Source organism: Drosophila subobscura, chromosome U (genome assembly GCF_008121235.1).
Source record: "Drosophila subobscura isolate 14011-0131.10 chromosome U, UCBerk_Dsub_1.0, whole genome shotgun sequence".
NCBI lineage: Eukaryota > Metazoa > Arthropoda > Insecta > Diptera > Drosophilidae > Drosophila > Drosophila subobscura.
This window is the reverse complement of record NC_048534.1, coordinates 24,070,407-24,092,539: the sequence shown is the minus strand read 5'-3', so window position 1 is coordinate 24,092,539 and position 22,133 is coordinate 24,070,407. Positions and strand designations below refer to the sequence as shown.

Genomic DNA, 22,133 nt, shown 5'->3' with positions numbered 1-22,133 from the left:
CTGCTGCTGTTGCATTTTGCTTCTTTCTCTTTAATAAATGAATGTCGGAGCAGCAGCAGCAACAACAGTAACAATAACATTAGCCACAAGGTTGCACAAATAACCGCAGACACACACTGAACACAGATACAAACGCTGTGCAAACACATTCACACGTGCCACCCATTGGCCAACAAATCACGCATACATAGAGCTAAGGAAAAACCCAAACCCTAACCCACAACCCACAGCCACACAGCCCCCAGTGTGTCCTACAACACCTGAAGCATTCACAATTAACTGGAAGCCAAAATGTTGTCCTTGAGGGAATGGCTGCTGCTGCTGCTCCTCCGCCAAACAACTTTAAATATTAATATGCTTTTCGGTGTGTGTGGAGGAGGAGCAGCACCAAGGATGAGGGTTGCAGACAGGCAGCAGAGTGTTAATGGTGATGGCAACACCCTGGATGAGATGATGATGCTCCTCATCATGACCAAAGGCGGCGCCATTGAGACGTTGACAACACTTTGGCGACGACAATGATGATGATGCTGGGGATGATGTGGGGATGATGCTGCTGCTGCTGGTCCATGTAGTGTATACCGGTGGGCGGGGCCATGTGGCTAATGGCCAAGTGCCAGGACTTAAACACACTTGAAGAGGCCTTTGAAAGCAAATACACAAAAGGCAGGCAGCCACTCCTGGCAGCAGTGTCGTCCCTCCTGCTTTTCTCTTCACTGGCATTGCACAAACAAAGGTACTTTGCCATTGTAAAGTCACACGAGCCCTGGGAGAATGGATGCGGGAATGGGGAATTCGGATAAAACACACACGAAAGGCAAAACCATCAACAGGTGCCGCAGGAGACCAGCCGGGAGACCAGACCTCTGCCATAAATGAAATATTTTCCCTGCCTCGAAAGAATGCAGCCTGGGAGCTTGCTAAAAGCAGAACAAAGCACCAGGCACAGAAAATACGAGCAAATCCAAGGAAAATACACAGAAAATACAAAGAAAATTCAGCAGAATAAAAACACTGCCTCACAATCATGGCTGTAGGAGCCTCCGCTGGGTTTGGGTGCTTAGAAAATTGCTCATACGACGCGTTACCTGTTGCCCGTCTTTCAGGCGCCACAGCAGCGCCGTCTCCCGCTCCTCCTCTGTGCTCAATCAAATGCCAGACCAGACGGACATTCAGACAACTCATCCTCAAGCCCTCACCACACTCGACCGCTTTTAATGCCTGCAAAAATGTTTTAAGAGGCTTTTGGCCCGGCTCTCGCGGAAAAATTAAACAAAACGAGCAAACCAAAAAAGGGAAGGGCCAGAGGAATGCAAAGTACGCGTCAAAATAACGCCAACAAAGCGCCACGAAAAAAAAGGAGGACTAAAAAGTGAGGTTTTCCGTTGCCATTTCCCTCAGTTCTCTGCCGCTGTCTGCCGCTAAGAGTCGCCTGTCTGCGGTAATGTCGAAGTGTCGGGGCATTTACCTTATCTGCCCTGGCAAAATGTTCTACAACACACGCCAAAAAAAGAAAACAGAAAACGTTAACTGCAAATTGCTTTATTTGGGGGAAGGGAATGCTTTTTTTTTGTGTGAAGCAAAAGAGTTGGACGCTAATCGATAAGGGAGTAGATATGAAGGGAGTGTACTTTTAGCTAAATTAAGGGGTGTGGAGAGTGGAGATAGGAGTAGGGCAACAGGCATGTACCCAATGAACTAATGAAGCTTATTTGAGAGATGGATTCCATTATGCAGAGATATGTATGAGGGGGCAGCATATGTAGCCACTGGCAACGTGATGATTAATTGGGATAAGAAGAGCTACCATTCATTCCTTATTAGAGATATAATTAATAAAGCAAATTGGTCTTTATATAATAGTTCTTCCTCAGCTAATGAATTGTCAATATAGCATTGGAATTTCCCATTCTTTTCTCGTTTTTCTAAGAATTTTTGCTTAAAAAAATCCCTAATTAAAACTGAAGTGTAGCAAATGTTAACGAATGTTTTTGCACCATTTCCATCCATCGCTTGTTTGCTTCTTGCCCAAGCAGCTGTTGCTGCTCCCACTCATCATCATCAGTCCATCATAATCATACTTGAAATAATCCCCTCACAGGTCGTTGGCAGCTGAAACTTCCGACATTCGCTTGAACATTTTGCACATTTTTTATACCCGGTACTCGAAGAGTAAATAGGGTATATTGTATTTGTGCACATAACGGTTGTATGTAACGCACAGAAGGAAACGTTTCCGACCCCATAAAGTATATATATTCTTGATCAGCATCAATAGCCGAGTCTCTGTCTGTCTGTCTGTCTGTCCGTCTGTCCGTCTGTCCGTCCTGATGAGCGCCTAGTACTCAGAGACTATAAGAGCTAGAGCCACCAAATTTTGCATCCAGACTTCTGTATGCTCACACTGTTACAAGTGTATTTCAAAATGAGCCACGCCCCCTTCCGCCTCCGCAAAAGGGCGAAAACCTCCCAAATCTACAATTTTGAAGATAGCAGAAAACTAAAAGCCATTCCGTAGGGAACGACCATATCTATCAGATCACCAAATTGGGATACGATTGGATCATTATTATAGCCACAATGAAGAAATTAATTTGCAGTAGCCAAACCCACCCCGTCCCGCAGCATTCACACTTTGCTTCGCGCTGTTTATGGCCTGGCCCCTGACACGTCACTGCCTCTGCCTCTGCCGCTGCCTCTGCCGCTGACTCTGCCGCTGACTCTGCCGCGACTCTGCAGTGTGTGTCTATAGGGGAGGGTGGCGAGCTAAAGGAGCGTGTTGGCGTGAGTAGTGTTGTTGATGTAGATGACAGATGAAGAAAAAATGTAAAATTTGACAAATAACCGCTAAGTTGCAGATGTAGTACTGAGTGCCGGGTATAAAAGTTGTGACGCGTAAGAAGCGTCTCACACGTCCCTTCTCGTTAAGCTCTGGCCAGGGCTATCGAATTATTTCTCCTAATTAGGCCAAAGACCAGAGGCAGAATATGCGCTTCAATCATATTTTACACACAAAATTGTTTAAGTTTCCACGCCAGGAGCGGGCAGGACTCAGCAGCAGGGCATTGGAAAACCAGCAGGCATTAGCTGTGGCCATCATTTATCGCTGCATTTCATTATTTCCCCGAGCCCATGTTGTATGTATTCATGGGAACAGGACACCTAGAATACGGCCCCGAGAGATAGAAGGGAGTGCAGGAGCGGCAGTGTGTGTGGGGGTGTGGTAAAAACATAAATGAACGCAAATGGTAATGAACATAGTCAGGGCATAGTTAGCACCGTATAGTCCATACAATTAACCCGAATTGAACATTAGTTCATGCACTTTGGCCACCTGATAAGCCCCACACCACCCCGAGCACAGAGTCCTGGATCCAGAGCCCACCCGGAAGCCATAGCCATGCCATTCCATTCCATGGATTGTGGGTACGTGTGTGGAGTTTGCATAAGTGAGGTCTGTCTGAAAGGTAAAGGAAAAACTAAACTAAAAATCAACACTGGGAATATAGTTGGGTCCAGCTGCTGGTGGGGATTGCTGGAACTGCTGCTACGTCCAGTCCCGGGTCCAGTGACCAGGTGGATAAACTTTTGCCTGATGCTGGAAATAAAATTTGCAGTTGTCCTTGTTATTGTTCTGTGTTTATTTGGTTGAGCAGAGAGAGAGTTTCAGATGGGAGAGCGTGTGTGTGTGTATGGGGAAACTCCACAACATTTCCTCGTCTGTTGTGCAATTAAAATTGCACAAATGCAGAGCCAACAGCTCAGGTTGACCCAAAGCTACATCCCCCCTGCTCGCAAATCCAATTGCACAACTAACTCGACGAACACTTTCAGGAACCCTCCGCACTCACCCGCCGGCTCGCCGGCATCGTAATTGTTTTTCTGTGACTCGTTTATTGAAAAGTTTTACATATTTCATATGCACATCTCGAATGCCCGAGACCGAGCCCCGAATTTTCTCCATGAATTACGCCAAACTTTATCATCATCAACAGGAATACGAGCAGGAGCCGCAGGAGCAATAGTCGTAGGAGCCGCATTCTGATGTATGGCCTCCTGGAACTGTGCAAAATGCACCATTTAGAGTGTTTCTTGTTTTGCTTTTAATTTACTGCCTTGAGGGGCGGGGGGTAGGGGTCGGTAGGGGCAGCTGGTAGCCAGGGATACGTGCCTGGCGAATGTTCTTTGCTTCCTCATGGCTCATGGTTTCTGGCTGTTGTTCCTCCACTGGCTGGCTTGGGCCGCTTTTCTCACGAATTTATATTAAAAATTATTTATTACATTTGCCAGGGCTTCCACGGGACTCTGCTCTGCTATTGCTACGCCACTTCCTCTCCCGTTTTTATGCCAGGCAAAAAGCCAAAACTTTTTAATTGCTCTTTTTTTTTGCTTTTTGTTTGGTTTGTTGTTTTTTCTTTTGCCACTTTCCACATCCGGGTCCAAGGAGACACGTACGTGCTTTTATTTCCTTTAATGATATAACGTGATGGAACAGTTTTTCCACTTCTCAGCTTGGATTTGTTGTTGTTTTCGGTTTTGTTGCGGTGCTTGCTCTCTTGAGAAGTCGAGAGCAGCGACTCTTTATAGCGGGTTATATATCACATTTCTCGTAATAAGGCGCAATTAACAAAAAAATAAGTTTTTTTTGGGAAGTAAAAGCTGCCCAGGGATAATAAATATCACTGACTTACGAAGCAAACTTCAAAGAAGGGTTTACTCTAGTTTTTAATTGGAGTTTCAAGCTGCGGAGCGAGAGCAGCAGCAGGTTAACAGGATAGTAACATTTAACAGCGCGCTGTTAAGGCGTGGCTTATCTGATTGCTGTTAGCGCGTGGCTTAACTGCTTGCTGCTAGCGCTCGCTATGCCGCTGCTGTTAGCGTTCGCTGTTACCGCTTGCAGTGGCTGATCGCTGTTACTGCTCGCTGTTAGCGCTCGCTGCTTCGACTTTCTGAGAGCGCTGTAAGATCGAGACTCTTTCCACACGGTTCTTATTGCACTTAATGTCTAGAGGAAAGAAACACAAACCTAACCAATAGATAAATAAATAAAACTAATAATATTACCATAAATTTATCAAAATTTCATCAAAATATTCTTAAAGTAAAAGAATTCCCACACTAATTCTTTCAAATTGTTTTCTTGCAGTTCTGGGCCGCATATGTGCCCTGTGAGGCCCAACATCGTGATGCTGTGCAGCTCACGCTGGAGCAGATTGATGTGATCAAGCGGCTCACGGATCGCTACTCGCCGCAGTTAACCACATGCACCTCGGCGCAGGGTAAGTGAACAGTTAACACAAAATAAATAGCACACATGGGCAGAGCCCATCCCGAAGCACATGCCCCAAAGTTCCCCAAAGAACTGGGCAAAATCCATCAGACAACTTAAGCCCAAAACTGAGCGAAAAGTATGCCAGGCATTCGAGTTTTTCCCTCTTGTGTGTGGGGTTTTTTTTCCTTTGCTTTTGGGTGGTGGGGAGGGAGAGCGCGGGAGCTATGCCGGAAAACTTTGACTCGCGAGTCTTTGGCAAAGTTGTTGAAAAGTATCTTGGCCGGCTACCAAAAAGCAGTTGCTGCAACTGTGGCAGTGGCAGTAGCAGTTGCAGGAGTCGCAGTTGCAGTGGCAGTGGCGATGGCGGCTGTGGCCCTTGAGGCTGCCAGCTGCTTACCGCGTGCCATATTTTTTTTTTTGCACCATTTCCTTTGATACGCTGCACTCACCTACATAGTTTTGCCGCACCGGCGAGGCCTCGTTTAAGCCAAGAAAAACAGTCCATATTTCTTTGTAAGTCAGCCGCAAGTAGGAGGGCGCCACCAAAAGCACTTGCCAAATAGCAAAAGAGAACATGAAAAAAGGAGGATAGATTTCGGGTGTCGAAATGGCAGATACCCTGAGGGAAGAGATATTGGATTGGAAGCTAGAACGGAGTTGGTAGTTGAGGGATATTGTGGGGAGCTAAAAGGAAGGAAGGCATTCGTTTACTTTGAAAAATTAACACTTCTCTCACTAGAAATATCCAGACGTTCACCTTAGCCACTCTGGATGAATAGTTATCATCTATAAAATCAAAAATACAAGTTCTGCAAGCATAAACATTATACCCTCAAACCTGTACCCTTATAGGGCATCAGAAAATGCTGAAAAAAAAATCAGCAAAAGCTGCAGAAATTGCAAGTAGCAACTTTTTGACTTATGCTTCGACTCCCCGGCCAGCATTTGTGTTTCGTTTCCCCTGTTTGTTTTCCGTTTTGCATTTTGATTTGCACTTTGCCCCCTGCCTCTGCCTTTTTGCTGCCATTTTCCACTCGAGTCTGGGTCGAGTCTTGGCCATATTTTTTGTATTTCAGCTGCACAGAAACGGCAAACGGCAACGGCAAAAGAAAACTAACTGAAAGGGAAACGAAAACTGAAAACTGAAAGCATAACCAACAAATCGCTTCCGGCATTTGCGTTGAAACATTTATGTAGCCCGTAAATGGAAATGTCAATAAATCATGGCTGAAGCAAAATCATCCGCAAAATAACAAGCAAAACGAAACAGGAAAACTTTTAGCCAGCTAGAGTCAAGAGCTACAAACGGATCGAATCGAGTGCCACTCCGCACACTTTTCCGTTGCAATGGATTAGGCAGCGGATGGCATGCCACTTGCATATGTTTTTCCCCATGAAAGGTGCCCTGCCACACACTCTGTCTCAATCCGCTCAGACATGAACAGCAAACAGAAAAGTGAACAATTTGCCAATCTTCTGCCGGAGACGCCTCAATGCCAGTCGAGTCCATGGAGCGTACGTCTCTGATGTCTCTTTCGCAGTCAGCATAAAAATTTCTCTTAATTGATGCGGTTTTTTTTTCAATTTTTTGTGTTTTTTTGTGCAAAGGAAATTGGATTGAATGAAGCGAATGAAGTGGCAAATTGAGCAATAAATTTGATTAAAATTGGAGGACTCTACTAGACATGGCAGAATACAAAAAAAGAGAAAACCATAAAGAAGAGCAATGGATGGAGTGGGAAGTAAAAGAATGGTAGAGAAAATGGCCAAAGAAAGTGTGTGAAAATGAGAAATGAAAGTGGAAAGGGGTGCAGCATTGGTTTTTCTTGGGCCTGATGATTGATTTAATTTGGAGTTACTAAAGACATCAGTGCCTAAAACTGCCCTGACCAATGTTCCCTATTTATTTGGCAACAAATCCCCCAGCAATTTGCACATATTTACCTTTAATCAAAGGCAATCCCCTGGCAGCTTTGTCGCACCAAAAACCAAATTCATTCTAGTTCAAAGACCCAAAAAGCACAGAAATCAAGCAAAGTCAAAGGAATAAAAGCTGACCTACGTTACAATGAATATAAAGAGGAAGCTTCAACGACAACAAAGTGCGAAAATAAAAAGTGCCTCGAAAATAAACAGCCTGCATTTGTCTCTCTTTCCCTTTGGGGCAGCCCCAGCTGCCGCTGCTGCTGTGGAATAAAAATAAAACCCAACAACACATTTTATTTTAACTACTGCAAATAAATTCAGTTGAAATTGTTGTGTGTCCTGTCCGGTGTCCAGTGTCCACTGTCCACTGCTACTCGCTCGCTCACATGTCGTGTAAATAAAATGCGAATCCAAGTGACTATTGAGCAAATGCAGCTGGGCGTGCCTCTGGGGGCTACTCCTTTCGGTTGGTCCCTGCCAAAGTGATTGTACGAAATGCAAACCTAACGAACCGAAGCACAACGCGACGAGTGACGTGCCACGTCACTCACACCGAATACGTAACCAAGTGCTAGTCCTGCTCCAGCTCCTTGTCCGTGTCCAAGCGGGAGTTGAAGTCCAAGTCCTTGTGCTAGTCCCACTCTGGACTCCTGGTTGGTGCATCTAAACAAATGAGCGTTACAATCGCGCGCTCCATAAACCCCACAACATTCTGGACGAGACACAAAGCTCCAGCTCGAAGCATATCCCAGTGGCAGCAGCAGCAGCAGCAGCAGCAGCAGTGTCCTTCGCTCTGCTGTCACCTGTCAGCATTCCACTGCTACTTTACATTTTCCTCTCACTCACACACTCACTCACTCACTGACACTCTCCCTTCGTTTGCTTCGTTGCTCACTCTCCAAATGTGAGAATCGTTTTTATTTGCAATTTTCAATTTTCACCTTCAAAAGTGTAAACTTCAATTTACACTGCCACTTCTCTTTCTCCCCCTACTGCTCCTTCTACCCCTCGAGCAGCAAAAACCCCACTGGCACCGCCAACCAACCATCAAGAGTCCGAGAAAAGGATATTGAGAAAATTGCATTCTGCTGCAGCAGTAAGAAAAATAAGGGTCCAAAGAGGTATTTGGTCGCATCAAGCGGAAAACTTCAATGCTCTTTCGGCAAAGGGTATGGAGAATTCTTAGAGGAACAAAAATCAATCAAATATGACAATACGACAGTTGAAATAACAGAGATAAAACCACAGAATATTTGAATGAAATAGTCAAACAAATAATAGACAGAAACGAGAAGGGACGTGTGAGACGCTTCTTACGCGTCACAACTTTTATACCCGGCACTCAGTACTACATCTGCACTTTAGCGGTTATTTGTCCAATTTTACATTTTTTCTTCATCTGTCATCTACATCAACAACACTACTCACGCCAACACGCTCCTTTAGCTCGCCACCCTCCCCTATAGACACACACTGCAGAGTCGCGGCAGAGTCAGCGGCAGAGGAAGCGGCAGAGGCAGCGGCAGAGGCAGAGGCAGTGACGTGTCAGGGGCCAGGCCATAAACAGCGCGAAGCAGATTGTGAATGCTGCGGGACGGGGTGGGTTTGGCTACTGCAAATTAATTTCTTCATTGTGGCTATAATAATGATCCAATCGTATCCCAATTTGGTGATCTGATAGATATGGTCATTCCCTACGGAATGGCGTTTTTAGTTTTCTGCTATCTTCAAAATTGTAGATTTGGGAGGTTTTCGCCCTTTTGCGGAGGCGGAAAGGGGCGTGGCTCATTTTTGAAATACACTTGTAACAGTGTGAGCATACAGAAGTCTGGATGCAAAATTTGGTGGCTCTAGCTCTTATAGTCTCTGAGTACTAGGCGCTCATCAGGACGGACAGACGGACAGACGGACAGACGGACAGACAGACAGACAGACAGAGACTCGGCTATTGATGCTGATCAAGAATATATATACTTTATGGGGTCGGAAACGTTTCCTTCTGTGCGTTACATACAACCGTTATGTGCACAAATACAATATACCCTATTTACTCTTCGAGTACCGGGTATAAAAAAATATGTAAAATAATTAAATGTATTAAAGGTAAGGATGAGTAATGGAACATCAATTCAGACTAATTAAAATGGATACACAATTCGATGATAGATAAAGAATAATCATGCAGATCTCCTCCATAAATGTGTGGAGATATTCATATAACCAATGGAAATATTTGTGTGTTGGAATATAGAATCCAGACATACAGAAAATAGGATTGTCCAGAAGCACAGCAATCATTGACCAAATATTAGAAAGTCATTTAATAGCAAAAAGTGTAGAAGTCTGAATAAATTCTAAATAACAATGCCACATGCCAACATGTGTCTTCCAGCCGCATCTTCCTCGACATCTTCAGAGTATCTAAAATTCCCCTAGCCGCCACATGCACTGCCCCATCATTGTTCCCCTTTTGTTGCTGCTGCAACTGCCACTTCTGTTGGGGCTTCTTCTGCTGTTGTTGCTGTTGGTTTATTGCGTCAAGTGGCATTTGGTTGGGATTTTCATTTTGAAACGTATTGGTGGAGTAGAGTGGAGTGGACCGGACCGGACTGGAGCCGGACCACCCTCTGTGTGCTGCTATGAGTATTGCCTCAATTCGCATCCGATACATTCGGGCCATCTATTATACATTAAGGCCCTGGTCACTAGAGCCAGAACTGCGCTACGGCCAAAGTCACAGACAATTACATGCAGCAAGCACCAAAGAGCGAGCCGTGCCCCAGAATTGAACTTCAGCTCACGTGGCGCATTTTAGTGCCTTCGAGTTGCCTTTCGTTTGGCAGTGGCAGTGGCTGTGGCAGCATCCCAGAGAGAAATGGCAAGAAGGATTTCTTCGTTCTTTCCCTATTGGTATTGGTCCTGGCCGAACATTTGTTTATTTGCTCCATATTTTAGGGTTTTACGGCAACGACGTTTCCGACATCGACCAGGTTTTTGTGGCAGGTATTTGGTTTTGGCCCAGCAACAATGGAGGAGGCCAGCAGCCCAGAGCCAACATTGGGGCACACAATTCCCGTTGCCATTGCTTTTGATTTTGCAGAGCTTATTTGCTTATTGCCAGCGTATTCTGCGTCCTGCCTCCTGCCTCCTGCCTCCTGTGTCTTGGAGTGCCTTTTGCCTCGTTCCGATCCCCCTTGCTCTGCTCGATTATCGTTTCTCAGTTCGTTTTGGGTTCTCTCGCAGGAAATGGCCCGTTTGTGCCCGTTCGTTATGTGTGCGAAAATTTATTAACCCGATTTTCCCTTTTGTATTTGTGTGTGCGACACGATACATTCGAAATGTTATCAAAATTGGCTGGCAAACACACAGCAAATGCTGGCAACAAATTATAATGGAGCACGGGAACCTCTCCCCCTTGAACAAGTTTCCCCAATTATTTGCAGATAAATCGGAATGGGAATGGAAATGCTGATACGAGTAATCGAACCCGCAACTCACACTACAAATAATTCTTGTACGCTTTTTAATATGCATAAAAGCTTATTCAGATTCATCAATGACAACCACTTTTGATGCACTTGAAATGTCAAATCAAAGTTATTATTTTAAGGCATTAAAAGTTTTTCGGCCACTCGGAAAATTGGCCACATAAATCTTGGCCCCAAGAACTTTAAGCAAACATTGTTCAAGCTTTGCTGACTAAAAACAATAATGAATGAATGAAGGAGTGAAGTGGAGTGGAGTGGAGTGAACGGAACGAACAATGTTCAAGTATTTTGACAAGTGCCTGGCCAACAAAATAGAATGTCAAGAAACAGATCAAAGCTGTTTCGGGTCGGGCTTTAGCTGTGGGTTCAGTGTCTGTGTCTCTGGCCAACTGACTCCCTAGTTCTAGCCAAGACAAGCGTAAATATTGCATGGCACAGCGAAATGTTTTGTTTTATGGTACTGGGACGGCGACTACTCAACAAAAAGGATAAACTGACAGATGAAGCACCAGTGGGGGAGAGACTGTGAGAGACAGGGCAGACTGACACCAAAAACTAACCACATTGCATTCTGAGTAGTGCTCAATGGGGGCAACCGACCAACTGACACAGCAGCAACAACAAATGTTACTTATGAACCGAAACAATGGCAAAATTTCAAGTTTTGAGTCTGCTCAACCGCATAAAACTTTAGCTAAGAAATCTGCTAAAGATAAATAACTTACTTACACTTTTTCCATCCATCTTTGCAGACATCATTGATGCGCACAAGAACCAACAGCTCTGCTCGCTGACTGGCGTCGAGGGTGGACACTCCCTGGGCGGCTCCCTGGCCGTGCTGCGCACCCTTTATGCGATCGGAGTACGGTACATGACACTCACCTCCACTTGCCATACGCCGTGGGCCGATTCGAGTTATGCGGACGCACCGACCTTCAATATGAAACATGGCGGACTCACCCTCTTCGGGAAGGTAAGTCCCATTCGCTTCCCCTTACACCTGATTTAATGCTAATTAGTTGGGTCCTTGGTCCTGGGTCCTGGGTCCTGTGTGTTGCGTGGGTCTTCTGTGGTGGCCGTTCCTCTGTTCCTCTGTCAGTTGCCGGCTTACACGGGGATTTGGTCGCTGATGATGCGTCGTCCTACGGCCCCTGCTCAACTTCATTGTAACTACGGTCAACCGCAGTCAACGCTTTGTTAGCCCGGCCATAAACATGTGCAGTGTGTGTGTGTCGCAGTACGAAATATGCTGGATATAAAGGAGGACTGGGGAGTGGCAGAGACCCCGGCAAGGCAGTTATGTACTTAAGTGCCCTTTCTGTGGGCTGCTTTCGTGCGCTTTGTGCCCTCTAAATGGTTCAACAGTTCTCAAATTAGGTGCCTACTACAGTTTACAATTGCCGAGGCGGCTTTGCTGCGGGGATTTTCGTGTGACCTGTGCACGGGTGGGGGGGGGGGTGGATCATATGTATTAAATTAGGACTCGGCCCCGGACCAGTAACCAGAACTAATGGCCCATAAGCTGCGGCCAACCAGCCGGGAATACTCCTCGGAATCCATATAATGGTTATTATAAATTACTCTAAACAGAATTTGTGAGAGGAGAGCAGCGCCAAATTGGATCAAGTAATTGCTGGCATATCGATGGGTGTTAAATCAGTCGCTTGTGATCTTGAATTGCCATTCAAAGAATTTTTCGCTGCAATCTGCACCGAAGGAGGTCATCAAACTTGATGCTGTCAAACATCAAGGCCAACAAAACGCATTTTAATCAGAATTTTTCCTGCCCCTTGCTGACTGAAAGAAAAACCGTGCACAAGCGATTACAATATTTCCGTTTTGTGTTCTAAAAGACTCTTTTGCTGGCTGCTGTATGCTCGTGTAATTATTTTGAAATTCGAAATTTCCTCGTCATGATGATGTTCAAACATGATTACAACGCAGTCCGATGGTGTGTTTTTGATGCACTTTCGAGGGGTATAATTAATTCTGTAAGATGTGTGAATACTTCTATTTATGTTGGGAAATATAAGAGTCTGCTTGGCCATGCAAATACTTGGTCTATTTCCGTTGACTTTCAGCCATTCTTTGCTCCTAGTTTGCCAGAGCTTTACTTTAAGTTTGCAATGGAATATCTCTCATTGTTCGCAGATTTTTAACATTTAACACAAAGTGTATCTAATGCTTCGACTCTTTGGATCTTGTAAATGCCTCATTCTTGTTTCTCTTTTTTTGTTCTGTGTGTGTTTTTGGGTGTTCTTCATGGCACATCTTGACGGGCCTCTGGCCGCCGTCCGCTTCCTCTTTGGCTGTGGGCTAGTGCCAAAAGTCTATTTACAGTGAAACGCAGCGGCAGACAAAGTGCATGCGGAAATAAGATGTGCACAAATTACACACACACACACCACACACACACACACACAGAAAAGAAAACAGAAAATAAAACCCACAATTTATTTCGAAAAAAAGTGCAAAAATGTAAAGAACAACAGTGGAAAATATCAACAAACAGAAAATATTCACAGCTGCTGCTGATTCAAGGCAGGAAATTGTAAATTTACTGATTCCCATTCCGTTTTTTGTTGATTATGCATAAAAATGATATATTCCTGGGTCTGTTCTGTTTGCTCTTCTGTCATCTGTTTGTGGGCCAATTAAATATGGAAAATAACAACACCGAAATCAGCGTCACTTCCTCATTTAAACCTGCGGAATTTTCAATTACACATTCCCAAAACAATAGATGCCGAGCTGCCGAGAACAAAATACGAAAATGAAAAGTGAAAAATGCAGCAAGGCGCAGGCGCCCAGAGAGTGTGGCAGTAGGAGATGCGAGAGCATAGAAAGAGCGAAAAAGGTGGGAATCGAAATGGAAATATTTCGCCGCGCTGAAAACGAACAGGCAATGGGAAAATCGAAATTTTCATTCATACTATAAGGTGAATTGCACAGTGGTAGAAAGCTATTGGCAAACTGAGAGTTTACCATGGAAAGGGGATAACTTATGGAATTAAATTACACATCAAACATGGACTGAGATAATAATTATTCGCCTTTTTCCTGGGGCCATTTATTGCCAAGAAATATTTTATTTATTACGAAGAATATTCAAAGTGAAAAATCTACTTTAGGCAAAAGTTTACTCTGTCCCACTATTATGGCAGTAGCAAATTTTTCTGTTACCCCACAATCCTTTACCTTTTATTGCCGTCTTGTGCCACTGTCTCCCCACTTAACGTTGTCCGCCCGCGCTCGCTAAAAATACCCGCCACTGGCACCCACCGACGCCAGAGGCGCCAGAGTCACATGTGTCCATGGTGAGAACGCGCTCTCCTCGCTCTCTGCGCGCGCTCTCTCTCTCTCTGGCAGTTTTCGCCCCGAACCTGGCGCTCGTGGTGTGGTAGAAATGCCATCGGTTTGGCTGTGCTGCGGCTCGTGTCGCTTCATTGTGGGGTGCTGCGGTTCAGTCGACGAACGAAATTCGCCCCAACGAGAGGCAGCTGCCAGCATTGTACAGAGACCCAAGCTCCTCCGTGGCAGTTGTGAAGTGTTGTAGTGTGGAGAACGAGAACAGAAAGAAGGAAGGAAGCAAAGAATACGAGGAAAATACACAGCGAAACGAATACACAAAAAATATACACTCAGCCAGCGACAGCGATACGTAGAGACAAAATAATCGAAAAAGAAAACTTTGAAATTTGCTGCTGGTACGGAAAACGCACATTTGGGAAGAGAAAAGGTGAACAAAAAGCTAACGATTAACTACTAACCCAGGGAACAGCGCAAGCACTACTAACCAACAAACATCGAGCAAAAATGATGAGCCAAGTGGACTAATCGACTACTTCCTCTATACACACAAACACACACACAACCCGTGATTGATGATGACAACGCAGCAGCTTGTACAGGCAGGTACAGAGGAGGCAGCGACACCAGAGGCAGCAGCAGCAGAACAGACAGGGAACAACAACGAAGAAGCAGCAGCAGCAGTAGGAACAGCCATGACAGCAGCAGCCACAACAGCAGGCGGTGCTGGTGGGCAGAAGCAGAGCAGCAAGCACAGGTCGAGGTCATCCGCACGCTACGATGACGTCGAGAAGCAGCAGCGCAAGAGCCGCGCCATTGTCTCCATCCCGAATACCATAAAGCTGAGCATGCTGAACAGCGGACTGCTCTCCTTCGAGCGCATCAAACTGGAGGCACGCGACGAAAACAATTCCCTCTCCAAGACCATACCCAATGGACCCATCGATATCAGACATTTCCTGAAACTGTGCGATCTGCGCAGAAAGTTCCCAGTGCTGTACAAACTAGAGTTCCAAACAGCCGCCAAGGTGGAGACGAACACCTGTCGGCATGCGTTGAAGAAGAACAACCAGGAGAAGAACCAGAATCCCAAGTGCATTCCATATGACTACAATCGCGTGGTGCTGGAGAAGGTGGGTGGGCTGCAGGACTCGGACTATGTGAATGCCTCCTATGTGGACAGTTTGCTCAAGCCGAACGCGTACATCGTGACCCAGGGACCTGTGCTGGAGACAGTCGTGGCCTACTGGCGCATGGTGTGGCAGGAGAACATCAGCGCCATTGTGATGCTCACGAAGACCTTTGACTTTGCCAAGGTGATGTGCCACCAGTACTGGCCGGCCAACATGGAGGTGCACGAGACATACGGCGACATACACATCAACATCGTGAGGGAGGAGCAGCTGGCCAACTTCCACATTCGCACCTTTCGGCTGTACAAGAAGAACGAGCAGGGGGAGGTGTGCGATGAGCGGCTGATCCTGCAGTTCCACTACACCGAATGGTACTCCCACTCGTGTCCCTTCTCCAATGCGCTGCTGGAGTTCAGGCGCAGAGTGCGCCTCGTCGTGGGCAACATCATCAAGGACGAGGACGACATGCGTGGACCCATTCTGGTGCATTGCAGCGACGGAGGCGGTCGCTCGGGTGTCTACATGTCCATCGATGCCAATCTGGAGCTGGCCGAGGAGGAGGAGTGCTTCAATGTCTTTGGCTACCTCAAGAAGCTGCGGCAGTCACGCAAAGGCCTCGTGGAGAACGTGGAGCAGTACAAGTTCATCTACGACACGCTGGAGGAGCACATCATCTGCGGCAAGACGTGGTTCCCCGTCTCCGAGCTCTCGGATCGCCTCAAGGCCAAGGCCCGCCGCAACTCTGGCACCAAGCTGAACGAGTACCAAATGGAGTACGATCAGATCTGCAAGCAGACACCGCGATTCACCATCGGCGACTGTGCTGGCGGCCATCGTGCGGACAACAGAGAGAAGAACCGGGACGTGCTGTGCGTGCCGCCGGACAATTTCCGGCCCTACCTCACCTCCTTCCAGGGCAACGCCTTCACGGACTACATCAACTCGGTGTTCGTCGATGGATACACCAAGCCGCGCGAGTACATTGTCACCGAGTGGCCCATGAAGCACACGCTGGGAGAGTTCTGGTCGCTGGTCTACGATCAGGAGTGCTCCGCGGTGGTGGTGCTCTGCCAGCCGCCCTCCCAGTCCCAGTCGTATCCCTCCTTCTGGCCAAACAAGTCCAAAATGGAGAAGTACGGCCCAGTGTTCTCCGTGCACTATGTCATGTCGAAGAGCTACACAAACATCAAGCAGTGGGAGTTCAAGATCAACAAGAAGATCGTTTCGCTCACCGAAATGATGGCCGGGGTGAAGGCGCCCACGAGGACCGTCCAGCTGTTCCAGCTCACCTGCTGGCCAATGGGTCACAAGGTGCCCAGCTCGACGAACTCGCTGGTTTATCTGATGAACATGGTGGAGATATGGCGGAACAAGGTCGACTATGGCCCCGTCTGCGTTGTCTCGCCCGATGGTCGCAGTCGGGCCGGTGTCTACTGTGCCGCGAATGCGTGCATCGAGCAGGTCATCCAGCACGGGGAGGTCGATGTCTTCCAGGCGGTCAAAACTGTGCGCCGTCACAGGCCGCAGCTGGTGGAGAACATGACCGAGTACAAGTACTGCTACGATCTGGTCCTGCACTATGTCCTGCACTTCCTCAACAAGAAGGACTGATTGGACGCGAAAGTTGTGCGTGACTTTTGTTATTTTTGGGCGCTCCGTCGCGACGGTGGCGACCCAGCTCAGGCTGCTTTAATGGTTAACAATGATGAAACTCAACTTGAACAAGTGGTCCACATTTGATGCCACCCCCATCTATGGGTGGGGCACACACACACCGCCTTAAAGCAATAATACTGAGTATTTTGTTGTCCACCAAAAACCGATTTTGTTAACTCACTTTTCACGCGGCGCATCGAAATGAAATTTCACGCCCCGCCGAGCCAAAGAGCGAGTGCACATTTGTACTTGTTTTTCCTTTTGGTTTTTGCAAGAGGTCCGCGTGCCACACGACTGGCAGGGCCATAAAAAAACACAACAAAAAACTACATAACTATATATCTACCATACCTATATCTATAAACTATATCTATTGTAACTACTATTTGCCTATTGATCTGAACTGTATGTGCCATGTGTGAAACCCTAATTGTTGTTTGTTACGATGATAAATGTTATGAGAAGAAGCGGAGGGAAGTGATTAGAAGAGAGTGATGAGAGAGTGGAAACTATTACGATTACCATTTATATTTATACTTATATTTATACATCCTAAATAGTTACATCTACGTTTACGTTTACTCTAAAAGAACTTGCTACCTGGGCAATTGTTGATATATATCTAACTACCACACACACACACAAATACCTTACAAAACATATATGAATCTATTTATATATACTACATAGAGATATACATATATATATGAATGTTATGTACTGTTGTAAAAGTTGGAGGATGGAAGAGATTGTTTTTCCGGTATGAAACTTTACTTTTTATTCATGTTAAACGGAGAACATTTATTGCAATGCAAAAACATACAAAATGTGAGCAAAAAAACTTCAGGGGGAATGAAGAGAACCAAACTTTATATATATTATTATTTATTTATAGTAAACATACACACACACACACACACACTTGTACACACTCATACATAAGTATATGATTGTATAATAATTTTCCTGTATTTTCGCATTTATGCATTAGAACAGACAGACGACACACACAAAGGGAAACCTACATATATTGTTGTAACTGTAATGGAATTATTTATTTTTTTAAATGTGACAAACAAAAAGGAAAGAGCGTGTATTTTTTATCGATTCAATGTCCAATATACATAGAGAAAACATAAAAACATTTAGCACAAAAATTGTATTGAATTTGGGTGATGAAAAACGAGTCGAGAAGCGTAGATAAGTGAGGAGAGGAGGAGGAGAAACCAATAAGAAACGAAATGAAAATAACTTTGAAAATGTGTTTGCTTTTTTTTCAAGTGCGGTTGGAGGGTTCTCAAATTCAGCGGAAATTTTAAAGATAAATGGAATGAAATTCCTTGCCAACAATTCTTTCATGATTAATGTTTCCTTTGGGAATATTCGCCAAATATTTACACCACCAAAGTTTATGCCCAATACACAAACAATCTCAAATTATATCTTAGGTTTGGCATTTCTCTCTGTGATCTTACTTGAGGATCGGATCGTTCGCCAAACTAAGTACTTCAAAGCATTTTCATGAATAAACAATGATCCAGCCCCAGCGGTTGTGCCATAAAACTGAGTACAGTTTGTGGCATAAATGTAAGGCAATTGGAGGAAAAGAAATTGTAAAAAATTGGAGGAGAATTGGATAAATATTTAAAGGGAACATCATTGCCTGATAAAAGGGACTTATTTTATTTATTTTAAACGTCTCTTTGTGGCCATTTTACCTCTGTGCAATGTTCCTGAAGTTCACTTGACCTACAACCTGTCTTTTCCTCATTGGAGATTATACAGATCTCGCTTGTGTATGCACTGTACATTTGGCATTCCTCGGCTGAGTCATAAATTCGAAATATCAATCAAAATGTTAGCCCTGGCGCATTAAAAATTGAGATCGAATGGCGGATGGTGGAGTGGGGGAGGCGAATGTACATTTGGCAAATGAATGGACAGCCAGCCACTGCCCCAGATGAATCGAGATGCTCAAGCGATAAACAAAAAAAACCAGACAAAAGCGATCCAGCCAGAGGGAGAGGCCGAGGGCCAGTGCCATGAGCAACAATACTCGCACCATCCATTCATTTAAACCTTGACCAGATTACAGTTTAATGCGTGCAAATCAAACAGAGGCGTTGTCCACATATAGATATGGCACGGCGATAAGGCACGGGGCAGCCATTGAGTGGGTGCCGAGAGAGAGAGCGAGGAGCTGGAGCTGGAGCTGGAGTGTGTGGAGTGTACTGAAGTGGAGGTTCTGCTATAAAATCGATAAATGACAGCACACTTTGCTTTAGTCAGCAATAAAACCGAACCGGCAATAATAGTAAAACTTCGTGCCGCCCAATGACATCAGCAGAAAACTGAAACTGAAACTGGGCAAAAACTGTCCGCCATATGAAATTGAAAAATTGCAGACAAAAAATCTCTAAAGGAATTTAAAGGCAACAGCGAAAATCGATCGAAAGTTTTTCCACATTACTCATAAATGAAATTTGCGCTCGGGGATTTTCCAGCATGTATTTCTCTGTCTCTCTCTCTCTCTTTAATTGCGGGGAAAACTCATGCAGCGTGCAAATTTGTGTGCCGAATTTTATGCCAAATATCGCCAGACAAATAAACCAATTAGTTTTTTGTTTTTTCTCTGGAAATTTATATTTACGAGCTATTAATACAAAAGCCAGCCAGCAGCCAGCAGCCAACAGCCAACAGCAGCCAGCGCGTGGCCAACAGCAAAACAAAAACACAGCAAAGTGGTGGGGGAGGGGAAGAGATGCTGCCTGGCAGGGGGTGGCGGGAGAGGACAATTAAGTTTTAGTTAATTAAAAAGTCAGTGGCAATTAATTTCGGGGCCTGTGTGCCAAAAATTTATGGCACACACATAAAGTTATGAAAGCGAATCACAGTGGATTAGCAAAGTGGAACTTTATGGGCGGCCTGGCTATGAAAGGATGTAGATTGGGGCAGAACTGTTACGCATAATACAAGGACATTTTCATGGGATTAAAGACTTAAGGGGATTCGATGGGCGAAGAGGAACATTAATATGCAGCGCCGCCTTGATTAAGTGCAACAAAAAGTGGAAAAAGGTTGCCAGTTTTTGCCACGCATTTTCCTTTCCATTGAGTGCCTAACTATACGATTCACAGATAGATCTGTTATACTTTAATCGCTGTTCTGCTTAGCTGCTTCACATGTGAAATCACTATTTAATGGCGGCACATTTGCAGCAGTGTAAAGAGAGTTTGTCTCGTGTCTCCCGTGGGTGAGAGTTTTGTCTTGAACATCTACAGATGAAGCGACAGCATTGGGTTCAGGGTTTTGGGTTGGGGTTTTGCAGTTGTTAGCACACTTGTTTACAATAAACCCCAGCCAGTCAACTAGAGTGCCAACAAACCAAATGGCAGCTGCATAGCCCAGACATGACAACCCAACGCACATGCACTTGGAGAGCCAGAGCCAGACTTCGTGTGTGTACAACAATAGACATTAAGCAAATGCTTGAACACACACACAGACAAATGCATTGCTGCGTAGGAGTACTCTAGATATATATGTACATATGTATATAAAGTCTGAGGCAAAGTCAGTCACTTAGTCAAACGGGCAAACCGTTCAATTTGTCAGTCATCCACAGACAGACAGAGCCAAGTGCAATCGGAATGAATGCGCCCATGCCCATGTACATGTATGTACTGCTCTCTGTGTGTGTTTGTGTGTGTGTATTTGTATTGTGTGCATGTCAAAGTCTTCGTGTTAACATTAATTAAATCTATAGCCTGACAAGCACAATACTCCACACAAGCCATTGCCCATTGTCTTCGCTGGTTTCTCGATTGAATTATTGGTTTTGATTTGAAATTTTTCATTACTCCATTGCTCCCCAGCACACTCTGGGGAATGTGCTCGCACTTCTCATAGTTCGCAGTTTAAATATTGAAGAGCATATTAAGTAAATACTTATTTACGCTTTTGTTTTAATTGGAAATTGTCAGCGCAGCGCTGGAAAGTATGCTAAGCCCCCAAGGGGTAAATAGTCGCACAATAATAATAATCAACCCATTGATTATACGCATAATTGTGTGGCATTTGCCGATGTTTAAGCTCTGAGCAGCACTCGATGGATATCCACGATTTAGTAATGCATTTAAATTAAAACGAGCTGAGCTCCTGCGGTTGCTGTGCACTTTTGAGCTTTAGTTTTCAATGGAATTAATGTAGATTTGGGAGTGCGAATGCATTTAAGACACTGCCATGCTAGTTCTTTCACTGCTCATCAATTATGAATGTTTGTAATGCTGCAATCAAGCTTTAAAGTTGACCCAGAGAGCTGCAGCTTATTTGTAATTAATTGAAAACGAACTGTGAAAAGCGAACTAGGAATGGGTGAAACAAAAGGCATTCGTTTAATTATTTAAATTTAATTTCATGTCATATCAAATTAGTGCCACTCATTTTCACCCCAAGCACGTGGAAAATGGTAAAGGTAAAGGCCTCCCAGGCACACAGAGACCCACAGACTCCTTCTCCCTCTTTGCACCAGACACAGTTATGCAGTGCATATTGTGGCACCTCCTCCTCTCTCTCTGTGCGAAAGGCCAACACTTTTTAGCTCATTTCCATTACGTGCCCCGGCCATTGCCTGTATGTCCTGCCACTCTCTTTCTCTCTGTGTGTTGGCGCTGGGCGTTTGTAAATGGCAAAATGTTTATGCATTATGCCACCGACATATTATTATTATTATTCTTCTTATTATAAACTCATTTCGCTGGCCCCCCGTCAATGCTCACGTAGGCGTGCCAGGCGGCTGCCATATGCGTGACTGAATGCCGGGAAGTGTGTGCATACAGGTGTATAATAGGCATCACTGCAATGGCAATGGCAATTGCTCTAGGAACAGGAGAGTGCCGAGTATAGAGCAGAGTGGAGTGGAGCCAAAGTAAACACAAGCAGACGTTGCATAATTGAATTAGCTAAACAACGAAACCAAATGAGAGGGACCCCCAACCACGCCAACAAAATGGCACAAACAAAGGCCAATAATGCAAACTGAAATTGCTGTAGTTGTAGCTGTTGCATGTGTGGAGGGGGAGAGAGAGTGGCAGCCACATTGGGGAATACTTCCGCAGTCAAAGAATGCAGCAGCTCTTGAGGGCAACGAAAGCAAATAAATCTTTTAAAATGTTTCGCCCCCAAACCACTGCGGTTAAGAAAGGAAATGAAATGAAAAGATTTTGCCCACTTTAACTACTTTGTGTCAAGAGTTTCCTGGCTTAAAGTGCTGCTAAATATTTCACTAATTAATCATTGAAGTTCCATTTTTGGTTTTGTGCAAATTGGTTGCGAAATAAATCAATTTCC

General features: G+C 45.0%; 2 protein-coding genes across 5 annotated transcripts in view; both read left to right on the top strand.

Annotated features, from left to right (window-relative positions):
* LOC117900342 overlaps window positions 1–22,133 on the top strand; it is a 134,705-nt gene that overhangs the window by 92,442 nt on the left and 20,130 nt on the right. For both annotated transcript variants that reach the window (XM_034810681.1, XM_034810682.1), the window contains 2 exons: window positions 5,147–5,279; window positions 11,439–11,659. In XM_034810681.1, coding sequence (XP_034666572.1) covers window positions 5,147–5,279; window positions 11,439–11,659 — 354 coding nt within the window. The remainder of the gene's footprint in view (window positions 1–5,146; window positions 5,280–11,438; window positions 11,660–22,133) is intronic.
* LOC117900343 (receptor-type tyrosine-protein phosphatase kappa) lies at window positions 14,136–17,864 on the top strand. Of its 3 annotated transcripts, none has more exons than XM_034810685.1 (2): window positions 14,137–14,425; window positions 14,589–17,864. In XM_034810685.1, the coding sequence occupies exon 2, from the start codon at window positions 14,691–14,693 to the stop codon at window positions 16,737–16,739; it is 2,049 nt and encodes a 682-aa protein (XP_034666576.1). In that variant the 5' UTR covers window positions 14,137–14,425; window positions 14,589–14,690; the 3' UTR covers window positions 16,740–17,864. The 3 variants fall into 3 exon arrangements, with proteins under 3 accessions (XP_034666574.1, XP_034666576.1, XP_034666575.1); XM_034810684.1 differs by having other exon boundaries at window positions 14,586–17,864; XM_034810683.1 differs by having other exon boundaries at window positions 14,136–17,864.